Source organism: Pongo pygmaeus, chromosome 6, assembly GCF_028885625.2.
Source record: "Pongo pygmaeus isolate AG05252 chromosome 6, NHGRI_mPonPyg2-v2.0_pri, whole genome shotgun sequence".
Lineage (NCBI taxonomy): Eukaryota > Metazoa > Chordata > Mammalia > Primates > Hominidae > Pongo > Pongo pygmaeus.
Genome location: NC_072379.2, coordinates 139,786,273 through 139,808,716, shown reverse-complemented (window position 1 = coordinate 139,808,716; position 22,444 = coordinate 139,786,273). Strand labels below are relative to the sequence as shown.

Below are 22,444 nucleotides of genomic sequence, written 5' to 3'. Positions count from 1 at the left end.
AAACTCAGACCTCCTGAGCCAACTTTTTGATAAGCTACCAAAACGGGTGGAAACCTCTAGAGTCATCTGACTCTGTCTCTCTTCTTAGTAGTCTTTTGTGCACCTGCACATTATTTTGTTGTTCCATCACAAAAGTCTTGGGAGTCTTTTGTTAGACTTTTCTTCTAGATTCTTTATAGCGTTGCTATCATGAGAAGCATCTTTTTTTAATTGGCTCTGGCTAATGTGTTAGAACACCATGTAATTTTATGTCCTTGATGTTATATCCAACAAACCTTGTTAAACTCTTCCGTTAGTTTTTATAGTTAATAGGTATTAGCCATGATGGTTTGTAGATTCTCTTGGGTTTTTCTGTAGATAGCATGTTTCCTACAAATAAGTTTTTTGTCTCTATAATTCTAATTCTTATGCCTCTTTATATAAATATATATTTATATAAACACTTACATAAACACTACCTATACTACCAAGATTCAATGTTTGTTAACATTTTACTGTATGTATATCTCCTAAGAAAAAGGAAATTATTTCATTTAACCAAAATATCATATGTAGGAAAGTTAAAATTCCATCATCTTACATCTGATATGTGTTCAAATTTCCATGGTTGTCCCAAGAATGTCTCTTGCAGCTATCTTCCATCCCTAAACTAAGATCCACTCTGCATGCACTGAATTATTTGTTGTCTTTTAGTAGTAGTTATCTTTTAGTCTTAAACTGACCACCTACTGCTTTATTCTCCCATGAAATGATTTATTAAAGAGTCCAGGACAGTTGTCTTAGAATGTCCCACATTTTGGATTAGTCCAATTGCCAAGGCTTTGACTTTCAAAAAGAAGAAAAATGTCTTAGAGAATGTCCCACAATCTATATTTGATTATTTCAGTGTAGCAGTCTTAGCGTATTTCTCTATTCCCTGTGTTTCTTCTAATCCAGAAGCTAAGTATGAAGGTTTGATTAGATTCAGTTTAAATGTTTTGCATGTATACTTCATGGGTGATATCTCATGTTGCATCACATCGAGAGGCATATGTTGGGTTGTTCCACTATTAATGATTCTAAGCCACTTGAAGGTATGTTTTCCCCTTCATCTTTAATATGTGGCAAAATACTTTGGCACTATGTAAGTATCCTGTTCTCCATCAGCTTTTCTCCTAATGATTTTTAGCATCCTTTGATCCTTTCCTGAACTAATTATTTTATATTAGCTGGCATTCTTTTGTAAAGAAGCATTTCCCCATATCAAGTGGGAATAACTAATTTTTCCTAAAAAGGCAGGATACATGCATAATTTTTTTCATTTAAAGTTCAGTTTTCCAAGGGTGTAATAGTCACGTACAGTGTGAGCAAATGCTCTCCCACCCTTTTAATTTTTATGGAATTTTGAAGGTTTTTTGTTTATTTGTTTGTTTTTGCATACCATCTGTTATAGTCAATTGCAGTACTTATTCTTTTTGCTGAAAATCTCCAAATTTGGTCAGCAGGAGTCCCTTCAAGCTGGCCTCTGATGTTCTGATATCTGGCACAAGATGTTCCTAGATCTCTCTTCTTGAATAATAATAGATAGGTTTGAAATGCTGTAATACTGGCCCTTTCCCCCATTAATGTAGTCATTGTTTTGTTGTTACTTTATGTAATCTAATATGCTTATTTTGTTAAGACCTAATATGCTTATTAATAAACTCATTAATAAAACCTGAATGCTTATTTAGGTTTACTTTCATGTGTATTAGTCCCTAGATTCTCCATCTGTGTTCATTTTCTATGGCTGCAATAATAAATAACAACAAACTTGGTCACTTACAACACCACAAACGTACTCTCTTACATTTCTGGAGGTCAGAAATCCAGAATGAGTTTGTTTTACTGGGCAAAAATCAAGGTATCAGCAAGACTTTGCTCTCTCTAGAGACAATAAGGAAAAATCTGATTTCTTGCCTTTTCCAGCTTCTAGAGCTGCACTCCTTGTATTTCTTGGCTCTTGGCCACCTCCTCCATCTTCAAGGTCAGCAGTGTAGCATCTTCAGATCTTTCTCTGCTGAGTTTTTATATCACCTAATCATCTGTAGTAAAATTCCCCTTTATTTCCCTCTTATAAGTATGCTTGTCGATTACATTTAGGGCTTACCCAGATATCCAGAATAATCTCCCTGTTTCACAATTCTTAATCACATCTGCAAAGTTCCTTTTGCCACATAGGATAACATTTACCGGTTCTTCTGGGTCTTGGTATATGTTTAGTTATCTTGGTGGGGGGCCACTATTCAGCCCTCTCATGCCACTGTTTCTTTGATATTACTTCTTGATTCAGTTTCCTTTTTCTAGGTTGTCAGTTATTTTCTTCTTGCACCTTAACATCAGTTCATTATCTTCTTCTTTTACTGATGTTGAGAAGTATGCCATCAGTCTAACTTGTCTTTACTTTCTGGTTGACTTCAAGAACTGAACTTTTTTATTTTCACCTGTTTTGGAAAATTTATGGCCAGCTTCTGTTCAAATATCTCCCCTATTCCCTGTTTACCTCCCAGATTAACTCATTCTGTGCTTCGTGTCTTTCATATTTTCCATTCATTTATCTCTGCCTTTTGGCTAATTTTCTCAGAATCACCTTCTAGTTCTTTAATTCTCTCTTCAGCAGTAATCTGTTTTACATTACCTGAGGTTTTAATTTGATGACTACATGATTCAAAACTCAGGTCTTTATAGTTTCCTCATGCTTCCTTTTTATATGTGTTGTCTTTAGGCTTGCTGTTCTTCCAGGGTTATCTCAGTAGAAATTTACTTTTGTGTTTTGGTCTGCAATTTATTAGCTTTGATTTCTTTGTCAAACTGATTATATTCGTTTTCTAGTTCTCAGGAATGTTTTGAATTTTTCCAACTAAATGGTTGATGGTCCTGGCCTCCTTGCTTTGAGTACTGTGATTCTTTCAACCATTTTCTTGAAATTTTAGGACCACTTCTGTCTCTCCCTTCCCTCCCTCTGTTCCTCCCCAACCCCACCTTTCGTAACAATTATTTGTTTCTTGGAATCTCTTAGTCTAGTCTTGTAGTTTTCCCCTTTGACCTATTAAGTATTATGTTACTGGATTCCTAATTAATGATTATTCTTGCTTTTAATATATATTTGTATATACTATTATACATGTTTATATATCATATATATGAATTTAAGAGTTTGATGCCTTTCTTCACAGTTTGGATTATTTTATGTTTTGTTTGTTTGTTTGTTTGTTTAGAGATACTCTTGTCTTGCTCTGTTGCCCAAGCTACAGTATAGTGGCGTGATCTCAGCTCACTGCAACCTCCACCCCCCAAGTTCAAGAGATTCTCCTGCCTCAGCCTCCCAAGTAGCTGGGACTACAGGTGCGCACCCACACCCAGCTAATTTTTGTAGTTTCAGTAGAGAAAGCGTTTTGCCTTGTTGGCCAGGCTGGTCTCAAACTCCTGGCCTCAGGTTATCCACCTGCCTTGGCCTCCCAAAGTGCTGGGATTACAGGAATGAGCCATTGCACCTGGCCTATTTTTTTTTTTTTTTTATGTTATCTTCGTTGAGTTTTGACATCTAGGTTTTGCTAGCTTCTTAAAGTAATTTAGAAGATATATAAGAATATATATGAATATATATATATAAAATCACCTGTTACTAATTGATATTTTAATTAATTTTCTTTAAGGGATGAGGGGAGCCAATGGCTGTAGTTTTTTTTTTTTTTTTGTGCCATAGCTCCCCTTCATGTATTTCCATAGCAGTTTGTCTGCATTTATATTTTAACATGGGCATCTTCTAGGATTTTTTTTTTTTAAATTCTCGGTCTTTTTTTTGGAGAAGGAGTTTTGCCATTTGTAAAGTCACTAAAAATGATCAGTTATTTACTAAGCTTGCTTGGCTGTAATAGCTGTGGTCTACTGAAGAGATTAAAACAGGAGAGGAGATCTTTTAGTAACTTTCTTGAAGTTTTTAGTTTTGTTTTTAATGTTTTCATCTCCCTTTTAGGATTGTGGTAACAGATTTTTCTTTTTTTTCCCAAGAAGATGTTTTAACTATGTACCTACTGTTAGCTTTTCAGTGTCTTATTCTACTTTTTAATATATCTCTATTTTATAAGAGTCATCAAAGTTCTTTCTCTGACTCTTCTGGAGATTCTGAAAGACTTCCTCTCCCAAACACATTGTTTAAAATTCCAACAAGGGTCATTGTGACTTTTGTTTATTCTTCGGATATAAAATTACTCTTCTTTGGGGAGATAAAAAACCTGACTTCCAGACACTTATGGTCTGGCCCCACTATACCTAGCCAGTCTTATCATTTTCTTTTCCTTTTTTTTTTTTTGAAACGAAGTCTTGCTCTTGTCACCCAGGCTGGAGTGCAGTGGCGGAATCTCGGCTCACTGCAACCTCCACCTCCTGGGTTCCAGTGATTCTCCTGCCTCAGCCTCCTGGGTAGCTGGGATTACAGGCACACACCACCATGCCCGGCTAATTTTTGTATTTTTAGTAGAGACGGGGTTTCACCATGTTGGCCAGCTGGTCTCGAACTCCTGGCCTCAAGTGATCCACCCGCCTCATCCTCCCAAAGTGCTGGGATTACAGGTGTGAGCCACCACTCCCAGCCCAATCTTAACCGTTTTTTATACCCCAGCAAGAAAATTTTATTCTAATCAGCTCATTCTCTTCATCTATCATCTCTGATTATTTTCCCCCACTTTCTCTCTCCCATCCTTTGGGAGAAATAGTTCTTTATGCTAACTGCATATGAGTTTTTATGGAACATTGAAAAAAAAAAAAAGGGAGTGTGGGTAATATTGTTCTGAATTTACTGGACCTAAGAAAGAATCACTGAACTAGGATGACCTGTTTTCTTTCTTACCCTATTCTGAAACCAGCTTAAATCTTCAGCTTTAATTGCATACCTATTATGACTAAGACACCAAAATAAATCATGAGGGGACAAAAAAAGAAAATGTTTCTGATCTTAAAGTAGCTAATAGACATGGAAAACATAATCAACTTTATGTTATCAAATTATGACTTAGAAAACAGTTTTGCCCAGTTGATCAGTGAACACATCATAGAGGGATGCTCTAAGGAAAGATCCATCCTGGACAGTGTGGCAAAACCCCATCTCTACTAAAAATACAAAAATTAGCCAGGTGTGCTGCTGCGCGCCTGTAGTCCCAACTACTTGGGAGTCTGGGGTGGGAGGATTGATGCCAGGGAGGCTGAGGCTGCAGTAAACCAAGATTGTGCCACTGCACTCCAGCCTGGGAGACGGAGACCCTGTTTTAAAAATAAATAAAGTATTCTTTTTTTTTAAACAAATATATGTTTGAGTGCTTATTGTATGCTAGGCACTGTTCTAGGCTCTGGGGATAAATCAGAACAAATAAGACAAAAACCCATGCCCTCCTGGACTTCATTCTGTTGGGGAGTGGGAAGACACACACCAATAACAAAATGAACACGTAAAATATATATAGTAAGGTGGTCACATATGCTACGGAACAAATAAAATTAACAAAGGGTATAGAAACTGACTCTGTGCCTTTAAGGAATGGGAGGGATAGAGCCTTTCTAAATGAGAAGGTAAGAGAATGTGTCATTGATAAGGTGACATTGGGATAAAGAGATGAATGAACTTGGTAAGATAGCAAACTTTATAGACATCTTAGGGGAAGAGCATTCCAGGCAGAAGGAATAGTAAATTCACAAGTCCTGCGCTGGGAGTATACTTGGCACGTTCAGTGAGGCCAAGTGTGATTGGAGAGGGTTGAGTGACGGGGAGAACAATAAGAAATGAAGCTAGACAAATAGCAGAGGGCCAGGTCATGGCTTTGGTGATTTTTAGTGGGGAAGCCAGTGGAGGGTTTTGAGCAAGAGAATGACATGTGATCTGCAGTTATAGTTTTGTTTTTGAGATGGGGTTCACTGTGTTGCCTAGGTTGGGGTGGCGTGATCACAGCTCATTGCAGCCTCAGCTTCCCAGGCTCAAGCAATCCTCCCAACCTCAGCCTCTGGGACCACAGGCACACACCACCACATCTGGCAATTTTTTTTATTTTTTTTTTTTATTTTTTTTTGTAGAGACGGGGTCCTACTATGGTGCAATCCTCCCGTCTCAGCCTCCCAAAGTGCCGGGATTACAGGCATGAGCCACCATGCACGGCCTGCAGTTATAGTTTTTGAAGAATAGCTACTGTGCCATTCTAGGCATGAAACAGGAAAGGCCATTTCAGAAACTGTTGTTGTTAATAAACTAAGAGAGAAATGAAGGTGGCTTAGACCAGGGTGGTAATGGTAGAGAAGGTGACTAATATCTACATATATTTTGATTTGGAGATGGATTGAAATGGATTGTCAGATGTGAGAAAAGAGTCAGGGATGATGCTGAAGTTTTTGGTTTACTCAAAGAATGGAGCTTATTTTCTGAGGTAAAGACTAGGAAAAACAAGTTTTGTGGGGGTGATGGGGGAGATCAGAAGTTAGTCTTTGAACACGTTAAGTTTGAAATGCCTATTAGGTATACTAGTAGACATATTCAGCAGGCATTTAGGAAACTGGTGTTGAGAAGAAAAGGTAGAGTTGGATTTTAAGTTTTGGGCTTCATCAGTTCATAGTTGGCATATAAAGATACAAGATTGGATGAGATCACCTAGGGAGTAAGTGTAGCTTGGTAAAAGAAGCCATCTGACACTTTTTGGAGATATGAAAAATTAGCAAAGGCATCATGAAAGAAAATATTGAAATACCTGACTGGAAAAACAATTTGGAACCTCTATCATTGCTTCTCAGACTTTAATATGCATATGAATCATTTTGTTAAAGTTCAGTAGATCTAAGATGGAGCTTGAGCTTCTGCTGTGTGTTTTTTTGTTTGTTTGTTTTGTGGTTTTTTTTTTTTTTTTTTTTTTGGCAGGTTGTGGGGCGGCGGTAGAAACTGAGTCTCACTGTGTTGCCTAGACTGGAGTGTAGTGATGCACTCACGGCTCACCGCAGCCTCAACCTCCTGAGCTCAGGTAATCCTCCCACATCAGCCTTCTGAGTACCTGGGACTACAGGCATGCACCACCATGCCTGGCTAATTTTTGTATTTTTTGTAGAGATGGGGTTTTGCTATGTTGCCCAGGCTGGTTGTGAACTCCTGGGCTCAAGTGATCCGCCTGCCTCGGCCTCCCAAAGTGTTGGGATTACAGATGTGAGCCACTATGCTAGGCCAGCTTCTGCTGTTCTCACAATCTTTCAGAAGATGCTGCTGCTTCTGGTCTGTGGACCCACACTTTGAGTAGCAAGACTTTATATGACAAGCGTCATGCAAAACAATTGAAAGACCTTAACATTTGTAGAAGAATAAAGATTAATATCCAGAATAAAGACTATCTATAAATGAATATGGAAAAAACAACTTAGTAGAATAAAAGGGAGCACAGTATAGGGAATTTTCCAAAATCTCACATGGCCACTAAGCATAAAAAGTGCTCAACTTTGTAAGAAATACAAATTAAAACATGATTGCCTTTTCCCTTTCAGACTGGCAAAAGTTTAGAAGTGTGATTGTGTTGGGTGTTGGTGAGATTGTGGGGAAAAGAATGGACTTATACCCTGCAGATAGGGACTTGACTTGATACATTTCTTCTTTTGGAAGACCATTTGGCATATTTATTAAATTTTAAAATAGGTATATCCTTCAATCCTGGAATCCTATACCTAGATACCAAAAAATAAAACTTGCACCTTTACTCTGAAAAGCAGTTCAGAACTATTTGTTGGAGTATTGTTTGATGTTGAGGAAACGGAATAATCTAAATGTCCTTTAGTAAGGAAATTATTAAATAAACCAAGAGATTTGGAACTCTTTTTTTTCATTTATTTCCCTATACATTTAAAAATTGATATCTGACATCTTTTCATTATAACTCTGAATAGTTTAAAAGGCCATAATTTCTACTATGTGTTATATTTATGTTAAATACATTTTTTGGACAAGCCTTAAAGCTGCAGATTTAGATCATTCAACTTAGAAATAGAATCTTCCATACAACCTAATAGCCAGTTCTCACTATCAAACCAGACAAATTGGACTGTTTTTCTTTTTTGTTAAGAAAAAAAAAAACCTGATTACTTATTTATCTTCAAACAGATAAACTAATATGTGCCTTTCAATAACCACTACACTTCTGGATTCTAGTCTGGCTGGCTGGATAGATGGGTAAGGCTTGGAGCCTCACCACAAATTTGTTTCATTGATAAAATATGGTCCTGCTCTTAATTTTTCCCCCTTTTCTCTCAAGGAATTTCCCTATTTAATTGTCTATTTGTTAGGTACTTTGGAATTTATACGTCTCAGAATGGTGCATCTTAGTAGTATTTGAGGTGGAAAAGAACTTTGCCTTTCTTTTATAAAGTGGAAAATAATTATTTTAAAAGAGGAAGTAGGCAAGGAGAACCAGTTCTTAAGCAGATCAATCAGGGAGCATACAGATAAAACTTGAGGATCTGGAAATTCTCTTAAAATTGTCTGTGCCCACCTAACCCCTGGATACCACTGAAGTTTAGAGGCTGTTGAAATAAGCAGTGCAATGCTATGAAATGAATGCTATATAACCATTAGGGAGTAAAATATATGCATATTGACGTGGAGAGATTTCTGAGACATTACTCCGTGAAAAAAGCAAGTGTTAAAAGTATTTTATATATAGTATTTAATTATATTTGTACATTTCATATATGTATGTCTTAATGTTTTTTCCATGAGTAAAAGGGAGACATGGAAGGCTGCTCACCAAACCATAAACAGAACTTAACCTTTTTGAAAGGGGGCCTGGGAGTGTGAGGAAGATGAAGAGAGATTTCATGGTTTATTCTGAATATTCATGTATTATTTGAATCTTTTATAGTTGAGAATATGTTGTATTACTAGTGTAGAAAAAATTTAAAGATGTTTAATAATAAAATAGAAAAACCACTATACTAAATGATCTCTAAGCTCAAAATTTGAGGAACACTGGCAGTTACTGTGATGTAGTTGTCTACGTTAAAATATTTCTAATTCATATCCTAAGTGATTTTTATTTAAATTCTTTTAAAATATTTTTTAGGTGTGGAATATCAGACAAATGATTAAGTTGACACAGGAACATATAGAGGCCCTATTGGACAAATTTGGTGGGGAGCATAATCCACCATCAATATATCTGGAGGTAAGCTTTTGAGTATCATCTGTAGTAATTTTGAAAGGAAAAAAATGAACTTATAAAAACATTTGTACTGATAATCTTGATTATTTTAGGAGGTGGGATTAGGAATAGATTTGGGAAGAGAGAATTAGCTTTGCCTGTATTATACTTCTTAATCTTGTTTTGTGTCACTTGTTATAATAAACATGTATTTTATAATTTAGAAAACATCAGAACTAAGGGGGAAGTCATATAAATTTCAAGGTATTACTCTGAATTAAATTTTTATTTTTATTTTGTTTATTTTTTTTTGAGACGGAGTCTCGCTCTGTCACCCAGGCTGGAGTGCAGTGGCACAATCTCGGCTCACTACAACCTCCACCTCCCAGCTTCAGGCGATTGTCCTGCCTCAGCCTCCTGAGCAGCTGGGACTACAGGCGCACATTACCACGTCCACCTAATTTTTGTATTTTTAGTAGAGATGGGGTTTCACCATATTGGCCACGCTGGTCTTGAACTCCTGACTTTGTGATCCACCCACTCGGCCTCCCAAAGTGCTGGGATTACAGGTGTGAGCCACTGTGCCCAGCCAATTTTTTTTTTTTTAAAGAGAAAGCACACAGTTTTGGAGCTTAGCAAACCAGTTACCATATTGGAAAATGGGGTAATTTTTTAAAATGTTTTTTCCAGAATGAGTCTCCCCAAAATTGGTTTCTGCTTCCTTATAGGTAGAATTTGTGATTTTTAAATAGCTCGACATTGTTTAGCTTTACTGTTTAATAATGCCTTGGGGTTTGTGTCAAGCCTTGAGCATAATTGTAAATTTATATTCATTAATCCTATAAGTTAGTAGGTGCTGTTATAATCACAGATGAGCTTTCTTAGCATTAGTTTTCTTAAGTAGTCAGTCAGACTCCACAGCCAACAAGGTGTTACAGAATCTAGGTGGTAAGGCTCTACAGCCCACACTGCTCACCACTACCCTACACACCCTTTCTTTATAAAAGCTGGCTCAGCTGTCATCACTAGTGAGGCAAGGAGATGGAGAACTCTAAATTAGAAATGATCAGGTTGCCATTTGGCTCCAAATACCAGAGATTTTTAAGCATGGATTGAAAGACTTCTAAACTAAATTTGTAACTTAGTAATTTAATTACTTTTTGAAGGGCAAGTTAAGTCTTAAGTATTTTATGAGAAAGTTAGGTTTATATTTCTGAAGTAAACTTGGAAGTTTGGAAATAACAGCTAATATGCTGTTTTCTTTCTCCTCTTCTTCATGTGGCTCATCCCAGATCACACTCCTAGTTAATATCAAAGCTAGGACTAGAATTCTTATTTCTCATTACTAGTTAGTGTACTTCCTAATATCCTGTACTGTCTTCTATACATATATTATTAGGAGGCTGATCAAAGGTGTCATAAGGAAGCAAGTACTGCTAATGAGAATGGCAATTTTTTATTAATCAGAATTAGACAATATAACCAGCAATTTTTCTTCCAACCATTTCTATGTCTTGGAGACTTTGAACCCATGCTGAGATGTAATTCATTTGCATCAATAACTATGTCCCACTATAGCAGTGATTCACTGCCCACTCCTCACATATCTCTTCAGGCTTTTTACTATTTGAAGACCGATCACTAACAACAAACCTTAGAGCTTCTTATTCTGCGCCCAGTACTGTGTTAAATGCATTTTATTGCTTAATTCATTTCTTATAGTTACTTTGAGCAAGATACTAGGTACTAGATATTTTTGTTATTCCTGTTTTACAAGTGAAAAAACAGAGGTTAAGTAACTTAACTAAGGGGACACTGCTAGTTAGGGAAGAAGGCAGATATCTAAGTCAGAAATCTGTGCTCTTGATCTCTATCTTATTCTACCTTTATCGTGACATTGTCTCTCTCTTTCCCACCCTACCCCCCAGACAGCTTTTCTTATTTGGGCCAAATATTTCTATTCCCTTCAGCCACTCTTTGTAACATAATTTATGGACCTTTTATTAGATAGTCTTTTGGGTTGGTTCTTTTAGAATTAGACACACAAAGTTGAACTACTAATTAAAATTAAATCTGAGTAGGACAGCATACATCAGACCATAACTCACAGGTTATATTATTAGCTTGTGGTAAAACAGATTCTTATCTTGGGGACTTGTGGTATACGATATGTGTGTATTGTGTGTATGTAGTATGCAAAGGTATGCGTATACACATGTACATACACACACACCGAAGGCAGCAGTATAGTGTAATGATTACGATGAGCCATGGAGTCATACAGACTCCATGTTTGAATCCCAACTCTGGCTTAGTTTCTGTACTCAAGATATCCAGCCTTCTTATACCCCACCTCATTAGTAAAGTGGGAATAATATCACACCTTGGGTAATTTAAGGATTAATTGAGTTTATAATTATGAAATAACATAGTTCCTAATTCAAATATTAAGAATTCTATAAATAGTTGATTTATCTTGTACTGTTCTAGGCCTTGGGGAATAGCAATTGTCTGTCTTTTTTTTTCCCCTGAGATGGAGTCTTGCTGTCTCCTGGGCTGGAGTGCAGTGGCACGATCTTGGCTCACTGCAAGCTCTACCTCCCGGGTTCAAGCAATTTTCCTACCTCAGCCTCCCAAGTAGCTGGGATTACAGGCATGCACCACCACACCCAGCTAATTTTTGTATTTTTAGTACAGACGGGGTTTCAGCATGTTGGCCAGTCTGGTCTCAAACTCCTGACCTCAGGTGATCTGCCTGCCTTGGCCTCTCACAGTGCTGGGATTACAGGCGTGAGCCACCGTGCCTGGCCGGGAATAGCAATTTTTTTAAAAATGGCCAACAATCTCTGCCTTTTTAAGCTTATGTTTTAATGAGGGGATGGATATATAGACAATGAACATATAAATGAGTTTTAGAACATTGCACTTATCACCATTTTATTTTTTTATTTTTGTTGAGATGGAGTCTCACTCTGTTGCCCAGTCTGGCGTGCAGTAGCATGATCTCAGCTCACTGCAACCTCCTCTCCTGGGTTCAAGTGATTCTCCTGCGTCAGCCTCCCAAGTAGCTGGGATTACAGGTGTGTGCTATGACTCCCGACTGATTTTTGTATTTTTAGTGGAGACAGGTTTCACCATGTTGGCCAGGCTTGTCTCAAACTCCTGACCTGAAGTCATCCACCTGCCTCGGCCTCCCTAAGTGCTAGGATTATAGGCGTGAGCCACCGTGCCTGGCCATCACCATTTTATATACTATGAATGGACTGTAACCAGCCCAAGAGAAAAGACCTGTACATACTGATATTTGAAGGCCCATCAGTGAAGAGCCAGATCTACTGATTACTCATTGAGACTCACGGTTCTGCAGGTTTCTCATCTGCCATTTAAGATTCCTTAATGCTTTTTTTTTTAACTGGGGTAAAATATGCCTAACAAAATTTACCATTTTAACCATTTTTAAGTATATGGTTCTGTGGCATTAAGTCCATTCATGTTTTTGTGTATCCTTCACCACCATACATTTCTAGAAATTTTATCCAAAACTGAAACTCTCTAGCCATTAAACACTAAATCTCTATTTCCTTCTTTCCCTAGTTCATAGCAACCACCATTCTACTTTCTCTATGATCTATGAATTGGACTACTCTAGGAACTTCATATTAATGGAATCATATAATATTTGTCCTTTTGTGACTGGCTTATTTCATTTAGCTTAATGTCTTTGAGGTTTATCCATGTTGCAACAAGGATAATGCATCTATCAAAATTTTTTTCCTTTTTAAGGCTGAATAATAATCCATTCATTGTATGTATTTACCACATTTTGATTATCCATTTGTCCATCAGTGGACACTTGGGTTGCTTCTACGTTTTGGCTATTATCAATAATGCTGTGAACATGGGTGTACGAGTATCTGAGTTCCTTTTACTTCTTTGGGGTATATACCAGGAGTAGAATTGCAGGATCACATGGTGACTTTATGATTATTTTTTCTGGAGTTGCCACACCTTTTTCTGTAGCACCTGCCCTGTTTTATATTCCTGCTGGCATCGCATGGGGTTCTAATTTTTTACATCCTTACCAACACTTACTATTTTCGGTTGATTAAAAAAACCATAGCCTAGGCTGAGCGCGGTGGCTGACACCTGTAATCCCAGCACTTTGGGAGGCTAAGGTGGGCAGATCACGAGGTCAGGAGTTTGAGACCAGCCTGACCAACATGATGAAATCCTGTCTCTACTAAAAAATAAAAAATTACAGGTGTGCGTAGTGGTGCGTGCCTGTAATCCCAACAATTCAGGAGGCTGAGGCAGGAGAATCGCTTGAATCTGGGAGAAGAGGTTGCAGTGAGCCAAGATCATGCCACTGCACTCCAACCTGGGGGACAGAATAAGACTCCGTCTCAAACAAAACAAAACAATACAAAACAAAAAAAACACAGCCTCATGTGTGTGGAGTGATACCTTATTATGGTGCTGATTTGCATTTTCCTGATGACTAACAATGTTGAGCCTTTTATTATGTGCTTATTGGCCATTTGTATTTCTTTTTTGAGAAATGTCTGATTTAAGTTCTTGGTCCATTTTTTAATTGGATTGTTTGTTTTGTTCTTGTTATTGAGCATAGTTCTTTATATATTCTAGATATCAGTTCTTATTGGATATTTAATTTGCAAATATTTTTCCCATTATGTGGTTTCCCTTTTTACTCTGCTTATAGTTTTTGAGTCCAAATTATCTATTTTTCTTTTGGTTGCTCTCGCCTTTGATACCATATCCAAGAAATCATCACCAAATCCAATGCCATGACATTCTTCTCCCAAATGCTCTTGCATTTGGGTCTTTGATCCATTTTGAGTTAATTTTTATATATGATGTAAGGTAAGGGTCCAACTTCGTTCTTTTGCATATGGATACCCAGTTTTCTCAGCATCATTTGTTGAAAAGACTGAATGGCCTTGGCACCCTTGTCGAAAACCATTTGACTATATATGCAAGAGTTTATTTCTGGGCTTTCTATTCCATTGGTCTATATGTCTGTCTTTATGCTGTCATCGTACTGTTTTGATTACACTAGCTTTGTAGTAAGTTTTGAAATCAGGAAATGTGAGTTCTCCAACTTTGTTCTTTGTCAAAATTGTTTTGACTATTCAGGATCCCTTGAGATTCCTTTTTTTTTTTTTGAGATGGAGTCTCGCTTTGTCACCCAGGCTGGAGTGCAGTGGTGTGATCTTGGCTCACTGCAACCTTCACCTCCCAGGTTCAAGTGATTCTTCTGCCTCAGCCTCCTGAGTAGCTGGGATTACAGGCACCTGCCACCATGCCTAGCTTTTGTATTTTTAATGGAGACAGAGTTTCACCATGTTGACCAGGCCAGTCTCAAACTCCTGACCTCAAGTGATCCACCTGCCTTGGCTTCCCAAAGTGGTGGGATTACAGGTGCAAGCCACTGTGCTCGGCCTCCATGTGACTTTTATAAAGGATGTTTCTCTTTCTACAAATAGGTCATCAGGATTTTGATAGGGATTGGATTGAATCTGTAGATTGCTTTGGTTAATACTGACATCTTAAGACTTCTTAACTCTGAAATATGAGTGGACAGTTAAGAATAACGAGATATTTAAAGAAAGCTGTCAGCAGGAAAGACAACAGCAGAAATGGTCAACAGAAACTCAGAAACAGTGCAGAAAACAGAATAAAACTTAAAAATAACTATAATTAACATCAGAGATAAGATCTATTAGTCCAGTCTTGCTTTGTAGCAATACTAAAGAAGCAAAAGTAACAGAGAACAAGAAAGACCTCTTGGAAATTAAAAATACAATAGCCAGAAATTTATTTTTATTTTTATTTTTTTTAATTTTCTTTTTAATTCTCAGCAAGGCAAGTTACTTCTATAGAAGGGTGTGCCCTTACAGATGGAGCAATGGTGAGCGCACACTTGGACAAGGGAGGGGAAGGGGTTCTTATCCCGTATGCATGTGGCCCTTGCTGCTGTGTCATTCCCCTGTTGGCCAGGGTTAGACTGCACAGGCTAAACTAATTCCGATTAATAGCTAGAATTTTTTTTTTTTTTTTTTTTTTTTTGAGACGGAGTCTTGCTCTGTCATCCAGGCTGGAGTGCAGTGGTGCGATCTCGGCTCACTTCAAGCTCCACCTCCCGGGTTCACGCCATTCTCCTGCCTCAGTCTCCCGAGTAGCTGGGACTACAGGCACCTACCACCACACCCAGCTAATTTTGTTTTTGTATTTTTAGTAGAGACGGGGTTTCACCGTGTTAGCCAGGATGTTCTCCATCTCCTGACCTTGTGATCCACCCTCCTCGGCCTCCCAAAGGGCTGGGATTACAGGCATGAGCCACCGTGCCCAGCCCAGAAATTTTTAAAAATATATGTATATACAGACATATAGGTATATATAAATAAATGTTGAAAAATAAATATTGGAAGATAAATGTTCTAGAAAGCAGAGTAAAAGCAGAGAGATGGGAAATTTTAGAGGAAACATGAGAAAAATTAAGGAATAAATCCAGATCCATAAAAATTATAAATGCGTTTAACTGCAAGAAACAGAACCCTTCAAGAATAAGTTTCTGGAACAAATAGGGATTTTCATTTCCTTTCACATAGCAAGAAGCATAGAAGTAAATTATTGTAAGACTAGTTCTACAGCTCAGTTGTCAGATACTTGGTTGAATCTCTATAGTCCCTTTCGCTTTTCTGTCAAGACCACAGCAGATTTTTAAGATCTTTCCCTCATACAACTCCTCAAAGCAGAAAGCAGAGAACAGAGAAGTTCTCTTGTATACCAAGCTCTTGCTAGGAGGAAAATCTTTCTCAAAAATCCTCTATAACTCTTCCTTTTATATCTCATTGACTAGAATGAGGTCACATATCACCCTTATACCAGTGACTATGCTTACATTTCCTGAAATAAGAGTCTAATAAGTCAAAAATTTCCAGTGTTCACAGTTTTTCTTCAGATTAGTTTGTATGCTGTCAAGTAGAAGTTGTGCTATGATTATTTTATTCTATAACATTTCAACAGAAACCCCTTTTAAGTTTCTGTAGGAAGATAAATCTTCAACTACTTATTCTTGCTTCTTCTCTTCATTCTAGCAAAACAGAGAAATTGGTTACACCACCATCAGAAATCCCCTTGATTTTCTTTTTCCCATGTACTAATTTATTTAAAAGCCATCTTTTCAGTTCTAGATGTTCTTCTACTGGCAGATAACAGTTAACATTCTATTGATTCCCTTGATGATAACTACAGTGAAATATGAGATGCAGTACTCTAAAGAATTTCTAATTTGTCTTCTCATTCGATCTTTGGTTCCCTTTTTTCTACCATCATCCAAAGGAAGAAAAGATAAGTTTACTCTGAAAAGTTGTTCCCCAGAGTTTCTTCATTTCCTCTCAGTGTTTCCATATTCATTTATCCAACAAATTATTGGAATACCTTCTATGTGTAAGATATAATGCTAGATGCTTTTCTAGTAGTAGATTCTTCTTTCTGTACTTGATTTATTGGAGCCCAGAGGTGAAGGGATACTGTCTCTGTAATCACCCTACAGCTGAGTCCTAACTACTTCAGAATTTATGGTTGAATCCTACAGTCCCCTGTAGACTGATGAAGACAGTAACAGCTCCTGACCTTTACTGAGTACTTACTATGTATCAGGGACTAATCATATATTAGTTCATTTAATCTTCAGCCTACCCTTTGAGTTACACTTAACTATTCTCATTTTCATTTTATAAATGAAGCAATTCAGGCACAGAGGGATTTAATAATATGGCCAAGGTTACACAACTTGTAAATGGTAGCCAAGGTTTGAATCCCAGATGTTCTGAATTTACAGCCCATGCGTTTAATCACCGTATCATTCTTATGCTTGGCGGCCTTTCTGATTTTTAGTCTATATAGAACCTAGAATAATGCAGAGGCATTGTGTCAAACCCTTCAGTGAAATGAATACTGGAAGCTGGATGCTTCCTGTGGAATGCATAACAGTCCATTATATATCATTTATGGGCAGTTTGTAAGATTTCATTGTATCTTGTGAGAGTAAGAATAATTAGACTAAATTTAATTAACTAAATGATAAAAAATAAAATTTTTATTTCACTGCTTTTTCTCATTACATTGAAATTAGATAGATCCTTAGATTTTTTCCCTTCTATTTTAATTGAGAAATAATTCACATACTATACGATTAACTTTTTAAAACTGTGTAATTCAGTGGTTTTTACTATACTCACCACTATCTTATTCCAAAACATTTTTATCACTCCCCAAAAGAAACCCTTTATGCATTAGTAGTCATTCCCTGCAGCCCCTGACAACCACTGATCTACTTTTTGCCTTTATGGATTTGCTGGTTGAAATATTTCATATAAATAGAATTACATTATGTGGCCTTTTGTGACTGGCTGCTTTTACTTAATGTAATGTTTCCAAAGTTTGTTTATGTAGTAGTATGTATCAGTACTTCATTTCTTGTTATGGCTGAATATTTCATCATACACATATATCATGTTTTGTTTATCCATTCATCAAGTGATAAACATTTGGGCTACTTATATGTTTTAGCCATTATGAATAATGCCACCATGAACATTCATGTGCAAGTTTTTGTGTAGATATATTTTCATTTTTCCTGGCTGTATGCCTAGGAATAGAATTGCTGGGTCTTGTGGTAACTCTGTTTTACACTTTGAGGAACTAACTGCCAGACAGTTTTTCAAAGTTGCTGCACTATTTTGTATTCCTAACAGCAATGTATGAGGGTTACAGTTTCTCTCCATCTTCATCAACACTTGTTATTATCTATTTGTTTTTTAATTAAAGCCATCTTAGTACGTGTGAATTGGTATTTCATTTGGTTTTCGTTTGCAGTTTCCTAATGACTAATAATATAGAACATATTTTCGTGTTCTTGTTAGCCATTTGTATCTCTTCTTTGGAGAAATGTCTATTCAAATCCTTTGCCCACTTAAAAAAACTGGGTTTGTCCTTTTATTACTGAGTTGTAAGAATTCTTTAGGCCAGGCATGGTGGCTCACACCTGTAATCCCAGCACTTTGGGAGGCCGAGGTGGGTGGATCGCTTGAGTCCGGGAGTTCAAGATAAGCCTGGGCAACATGGCAAAACCTCGTCTCTACAAAAAATACAAAAATTATCCAGGCACGGTGGTGCATGCCTGTAATCCCAGCTGCCTGGGAGGCTGAGATGGGAGGATCGCTTGAGCCTGGGAGGTGGAGGTTGCAGTGAGCCAAGATGGCAGAGTTACCCAGGCTGGAATGCAGGGGCGCCATCTCGACTGACTGCAACCTCCGCCTCCCAGGCTCAAGCCATCCTCCCACCTCAGCCTCCCGGGCAGCTGGGACTACAGGCGTGCGTCACTGCACCCGGATAATTTTTGTATTTTTTGTAGAGATGGGGTTTTGTCATGTTGCCCAGGCTGGTCTCGAACACCTGGACTCAAGCAATCCGCCTGCCTCGGCCTCCCTAAGTGCTGGGATTACAGGTGTGAGCCACCGCACCTGGCCAGGAGTTCTTTATATATTCTAGATAGTAGATCCATGACTTGCAAATATTTTCTCCCATTCTGTGGTATTTTTTCCCACTCTTTCAATTTTGTCTTTTGAAGTACAAAAGTTTAAATGTGGATGGAATTCCAATTTATCTATTTTCTGTGGTTGCTATGCTTTTGGTGTATCATATATGAGAGACCATTGCCTAATCAAAGGTCAGGATGATTTACTCCTGTGTTTTTTCCTAAGAGTTTTATAGTATTAGTTATATAGCCAAAACAGGTTTAGTTGCTTGCTGCCTGCAGAGTCCAATTAGTAAGAGCAAAGTCTAGTATAAAGTGGCTTTTTTATTCCAAAGTTAGCTTAAAGGAAGAAGAAGTACAGGCTTCCTGCCTTAAGGGTACTGCTTCCCTGTTGGAGCAGAAAGTGGGTGCTTTTAAAGAAGGTGCCTACACGGGGGCAGAATTCAGCAGATGGAAGATCTGCATATTCCCTTTGGTGCCTTCTCTCTCAGGCAGTCAAGTTGGTGGCTTCATGGGCAAAAATACCTCAGAGGTGGCTGAAAACTCTAGCAGGCGTGCTTTTGGTTGTAGATCGACTATTACCTCTTGAGGCGACCTCCTGATGGGTGAGAGTTCCACTCAGGATTGTCTAAGCACATAATTAGATCAACTTGCCTTGTAGGGAATGTCTGGTGAAAAGGAGATAAAAGGCCATAATTGCATTTATTTTATTCTTCTATCTTTTTCTTTTTGAAACAGAATCTCATTCTGTCACTCAGGTTGGAGTGTAGTGGCGTGATCTCGGCTCATTGCAGCCTCTACCTCCTGAGCTCAGGTGATCCTCCCGCTTCAGCCTTCTGGGTGGCTGGGACAATATGTGCATGCCACCATGCCCAGCCAAGTTTTGTATTTTTTGTAGAGATGGGGTTTCACCATGTTGCCCAGGCTAGCCTCAAACTCCTGGGCTCAAGTGATCTGCCTGCCTTGGCCTCCCAAAGTACTGGGATTACTGGTGTGAGCCACCACCCCTGGCATATAATTGCATTTCTAAAGAGCTAAGTAGGAAGTGGGGAGGAGGAGGAAAGAAAAAAATAATTAAACTCTTTCTTAGAAAAATGGGGGTGCTCAATTATATAATAGGTATGTGACCCATCTTGTTTTATTTTTAATTTTTGTAAAGATGGAGTCTATGTTGCCCAGTCAGGTCTTGAACTCCTGGCCTCGAGTGATCCTCCTGCCTTGACCTCCCAAAGTGCTGGGATTACAGGCGTGAGCAAACATGCCTGGCCTATTTCGAGTTAGTTTTTGGATATGTTGTGAGGTAGTAGCCCAACTTCATTCTTCTGTTTGTGGATATTCAGTTGTACCAGCGCCAGTTGTTGAAGAGACCATTCTTTCTTCATTGAATTGTCTTGCCGGCATTGTAAAAAAAAAATCAATTGACTGTAAATGTAAGGTTTTATTTCTTGTTCTATTGAAAAATAATTCACATACTATATTATTCACTTTTTTAAAGTGTGTAATTCAGTGGTTCTTGTGTATTTACACGATGGACAACTGTCACCACTATCTGATTCTAAAATATTTTTATCATTCCCACAAAGAAACCCTTTATGCATTGGAAGTCATTCCCTCCAGCCCCTGACAACCACTGATCTACTTTTTGCCTTTATGGATTTACTAGTTGCACCTTGTTCTATTCTGTTCTATATGTGTGTTCTTATTCCAAAATTATTATGCTGTCTTGATTACTATAGTTTTGTAGTTAAGTTTTGGAATCAGGAAGTATAAGTCCTCCAACTTCTTTCTTCTTTTATAAGATTGTTTTGATAATTTCAAGTCTGTTGTATTTCCATATGAATTTTAAGATCAGCTTGTCAGTTTCTACAAAAGAAAAATTGAGATTTTGATAAGGATTGCGTTGAATCTGTAGATCAACTTGGGAAGCGTTGTCATTTTAATGATATTAAGTCTTCTTAGATTCTTTTTTTTTTTTTTTTTTTTTTTTGAGATGGAGTCTTGCTCTTGTTGCAGGCTGGAGTGCAGTGGCGTGATCTCAACTCACTGCAACCTCCGCCTCCCAGGTTATCAATTATTACTAATACAAATATTTATTGGATTTTTGCTATGTGGTAGTCTCTACAATAATTTGTTTTACTTGTATTATCTCATTTAATCCTCACAAAATTATTTTGAAGTTGGGAAAAATTTGCCATATAAAGAAGAGTATGATAAAATATTCTAAAGGAAATAAAGAGAAAGGATACCTCTTCTGGGTTTTCGCAAAGAGAGCTTAGAATTAGACTTTTTGAAAAATATTTAGAGTTTTGATGAGAAGGAATAGGGTTTTTGAAAAATTGTCTCCTGAAGAAGTGGTATCTGGTATCTGCAGCATCTTGAATAACCAAAAGAATTTTGGTGGTGGTGGTTGTGGTTGAGGTTTGCACATACGTTGGAGTGGCTTGCTCATATTAGTAGAGTGAGAAAACAGAGGAAAAGGGAAAAGTAGATGATATGAGAGAAAACTGAGGGAGTGGTAGACTAAGGCCCTAAACACCCAATATTAGCACTGAAGTGAGAGTAGAAGAAGAATGGGGAAAGATGTGGAGAATTATGTAGATAAAGAAGTAGAGTAAACTTTTCATTTGATGACTTTGAACTTCAGAGTGGATTTGAAGGTAATGTTATTTTCAGAGTGAATTAAAAGTTGAGGGATGAAGTTAAGATCCAGAGAAGAATTAGGAAGATTAGAATAACTGTTGTGACTATAATATGATGTTAAAAACAAGCATGATTTTCAGGCAGTAGTGTGAAGGACCAGGCAAATCTAAGTTCCATAAATTGATCATAGAACTAATTAGACCAGTTTTATTATTTTCTCCAATAGTGTGTGGTAACCTGACAGGAAAAAATAGAACAATTGAATGGTCAGACTTACCCAAAATTTGTATCTGGCAAGCTAGTTGATAAAATAACAAGAATTAGCCAGAAAATCTAAGATATCACCAATGGCATTGTTGCAGTTGTGAGCCGCAAAGTATGTGAAGGAAGACAACAGTGGCCAAATCTTAGCAACTGTTTGAGAGATTAATGTTGACCTTGAACAGATTAATGTAATGAGATAGACATTTAAGAAACTGGGATAAGTATGTGTGCCCCAGGGGTGTGTGAGGTTCTAAATTGAGATCTTTTCATCCTTTTTATTGCTTTTGTAAAGACTGTGATGCTTCTCCGGGTCTTGAAGGTAGAATGGAAATAAATGCCTTTAGAGGTGAGAGGTTTAGAGAAATCTATGGCAGAGTGTTAAAAGAGTAATTGAAGTTCATATTGAATGCAGCAAGGGTAGTAGGTAAAATGAGCCAGAGGCCTTGGTAGATTGCAGCTTTGAGGATAGGGAGAGATGGAATAAGTAGATGTTTTGTACTTAACAAAAGGAAAAGCTATTGATAGATGTGGTGAAGTGATAGTTTATAATCTGTCATGGAGGGATCAGTATACTTTCAAAAATTAAAGCTAACATTTTGGTAAGGAAATATGTTTGGAAAATTGTTCTGTTCATTACTTTTCCTAAGGTTTATTTTGTCTAGTAACTGTACTTGCTCAGGTGACAGTAAATAAGAATATTTTATCCATGCAGGAGGAACCTTTGTGTTCCAGACTGCATTTATGTGATCTTCAAAGAGTAGGAATTGTGTTTGTCTTATTTGTGGTTGTAGTCTGAGCCCTAACAGTG

The 22,444-nt window shown here is 37.5% G+C and overlaps 1 protein-coding gene across 13 annotated transcripts in view; it reads left to right on the top strand.

Annotated features, from left to right (window-relative positions):
• Nucleotides 1-22,444, top strand: part of BRAF (B-Raf proto-oncogene, serine/threonine kinase) — a 206,739-nt gene that overhangs the window by 74,336 nt on the left and 109,959 nt on the right. For 12 of the 13 annotated variants that reach the window (XM_063667898.1, XM_063667894.1, XM_054496819.2 and 9 more), the window contains exon 2: nt 9,093-9,194. The exons of the other annotated variant lie outside the window; for it this stretch is intronic. In XM_063667898.1, the coding sequence (XP_063523968.1) occupies nt 9,093-9,194 (102 nt within the window). The remainder of the gene's footprint in view (nt 1-9,092; nt 9,195-22,444) is intronic. 13 annotated transcript variants of the gene reach the window in all.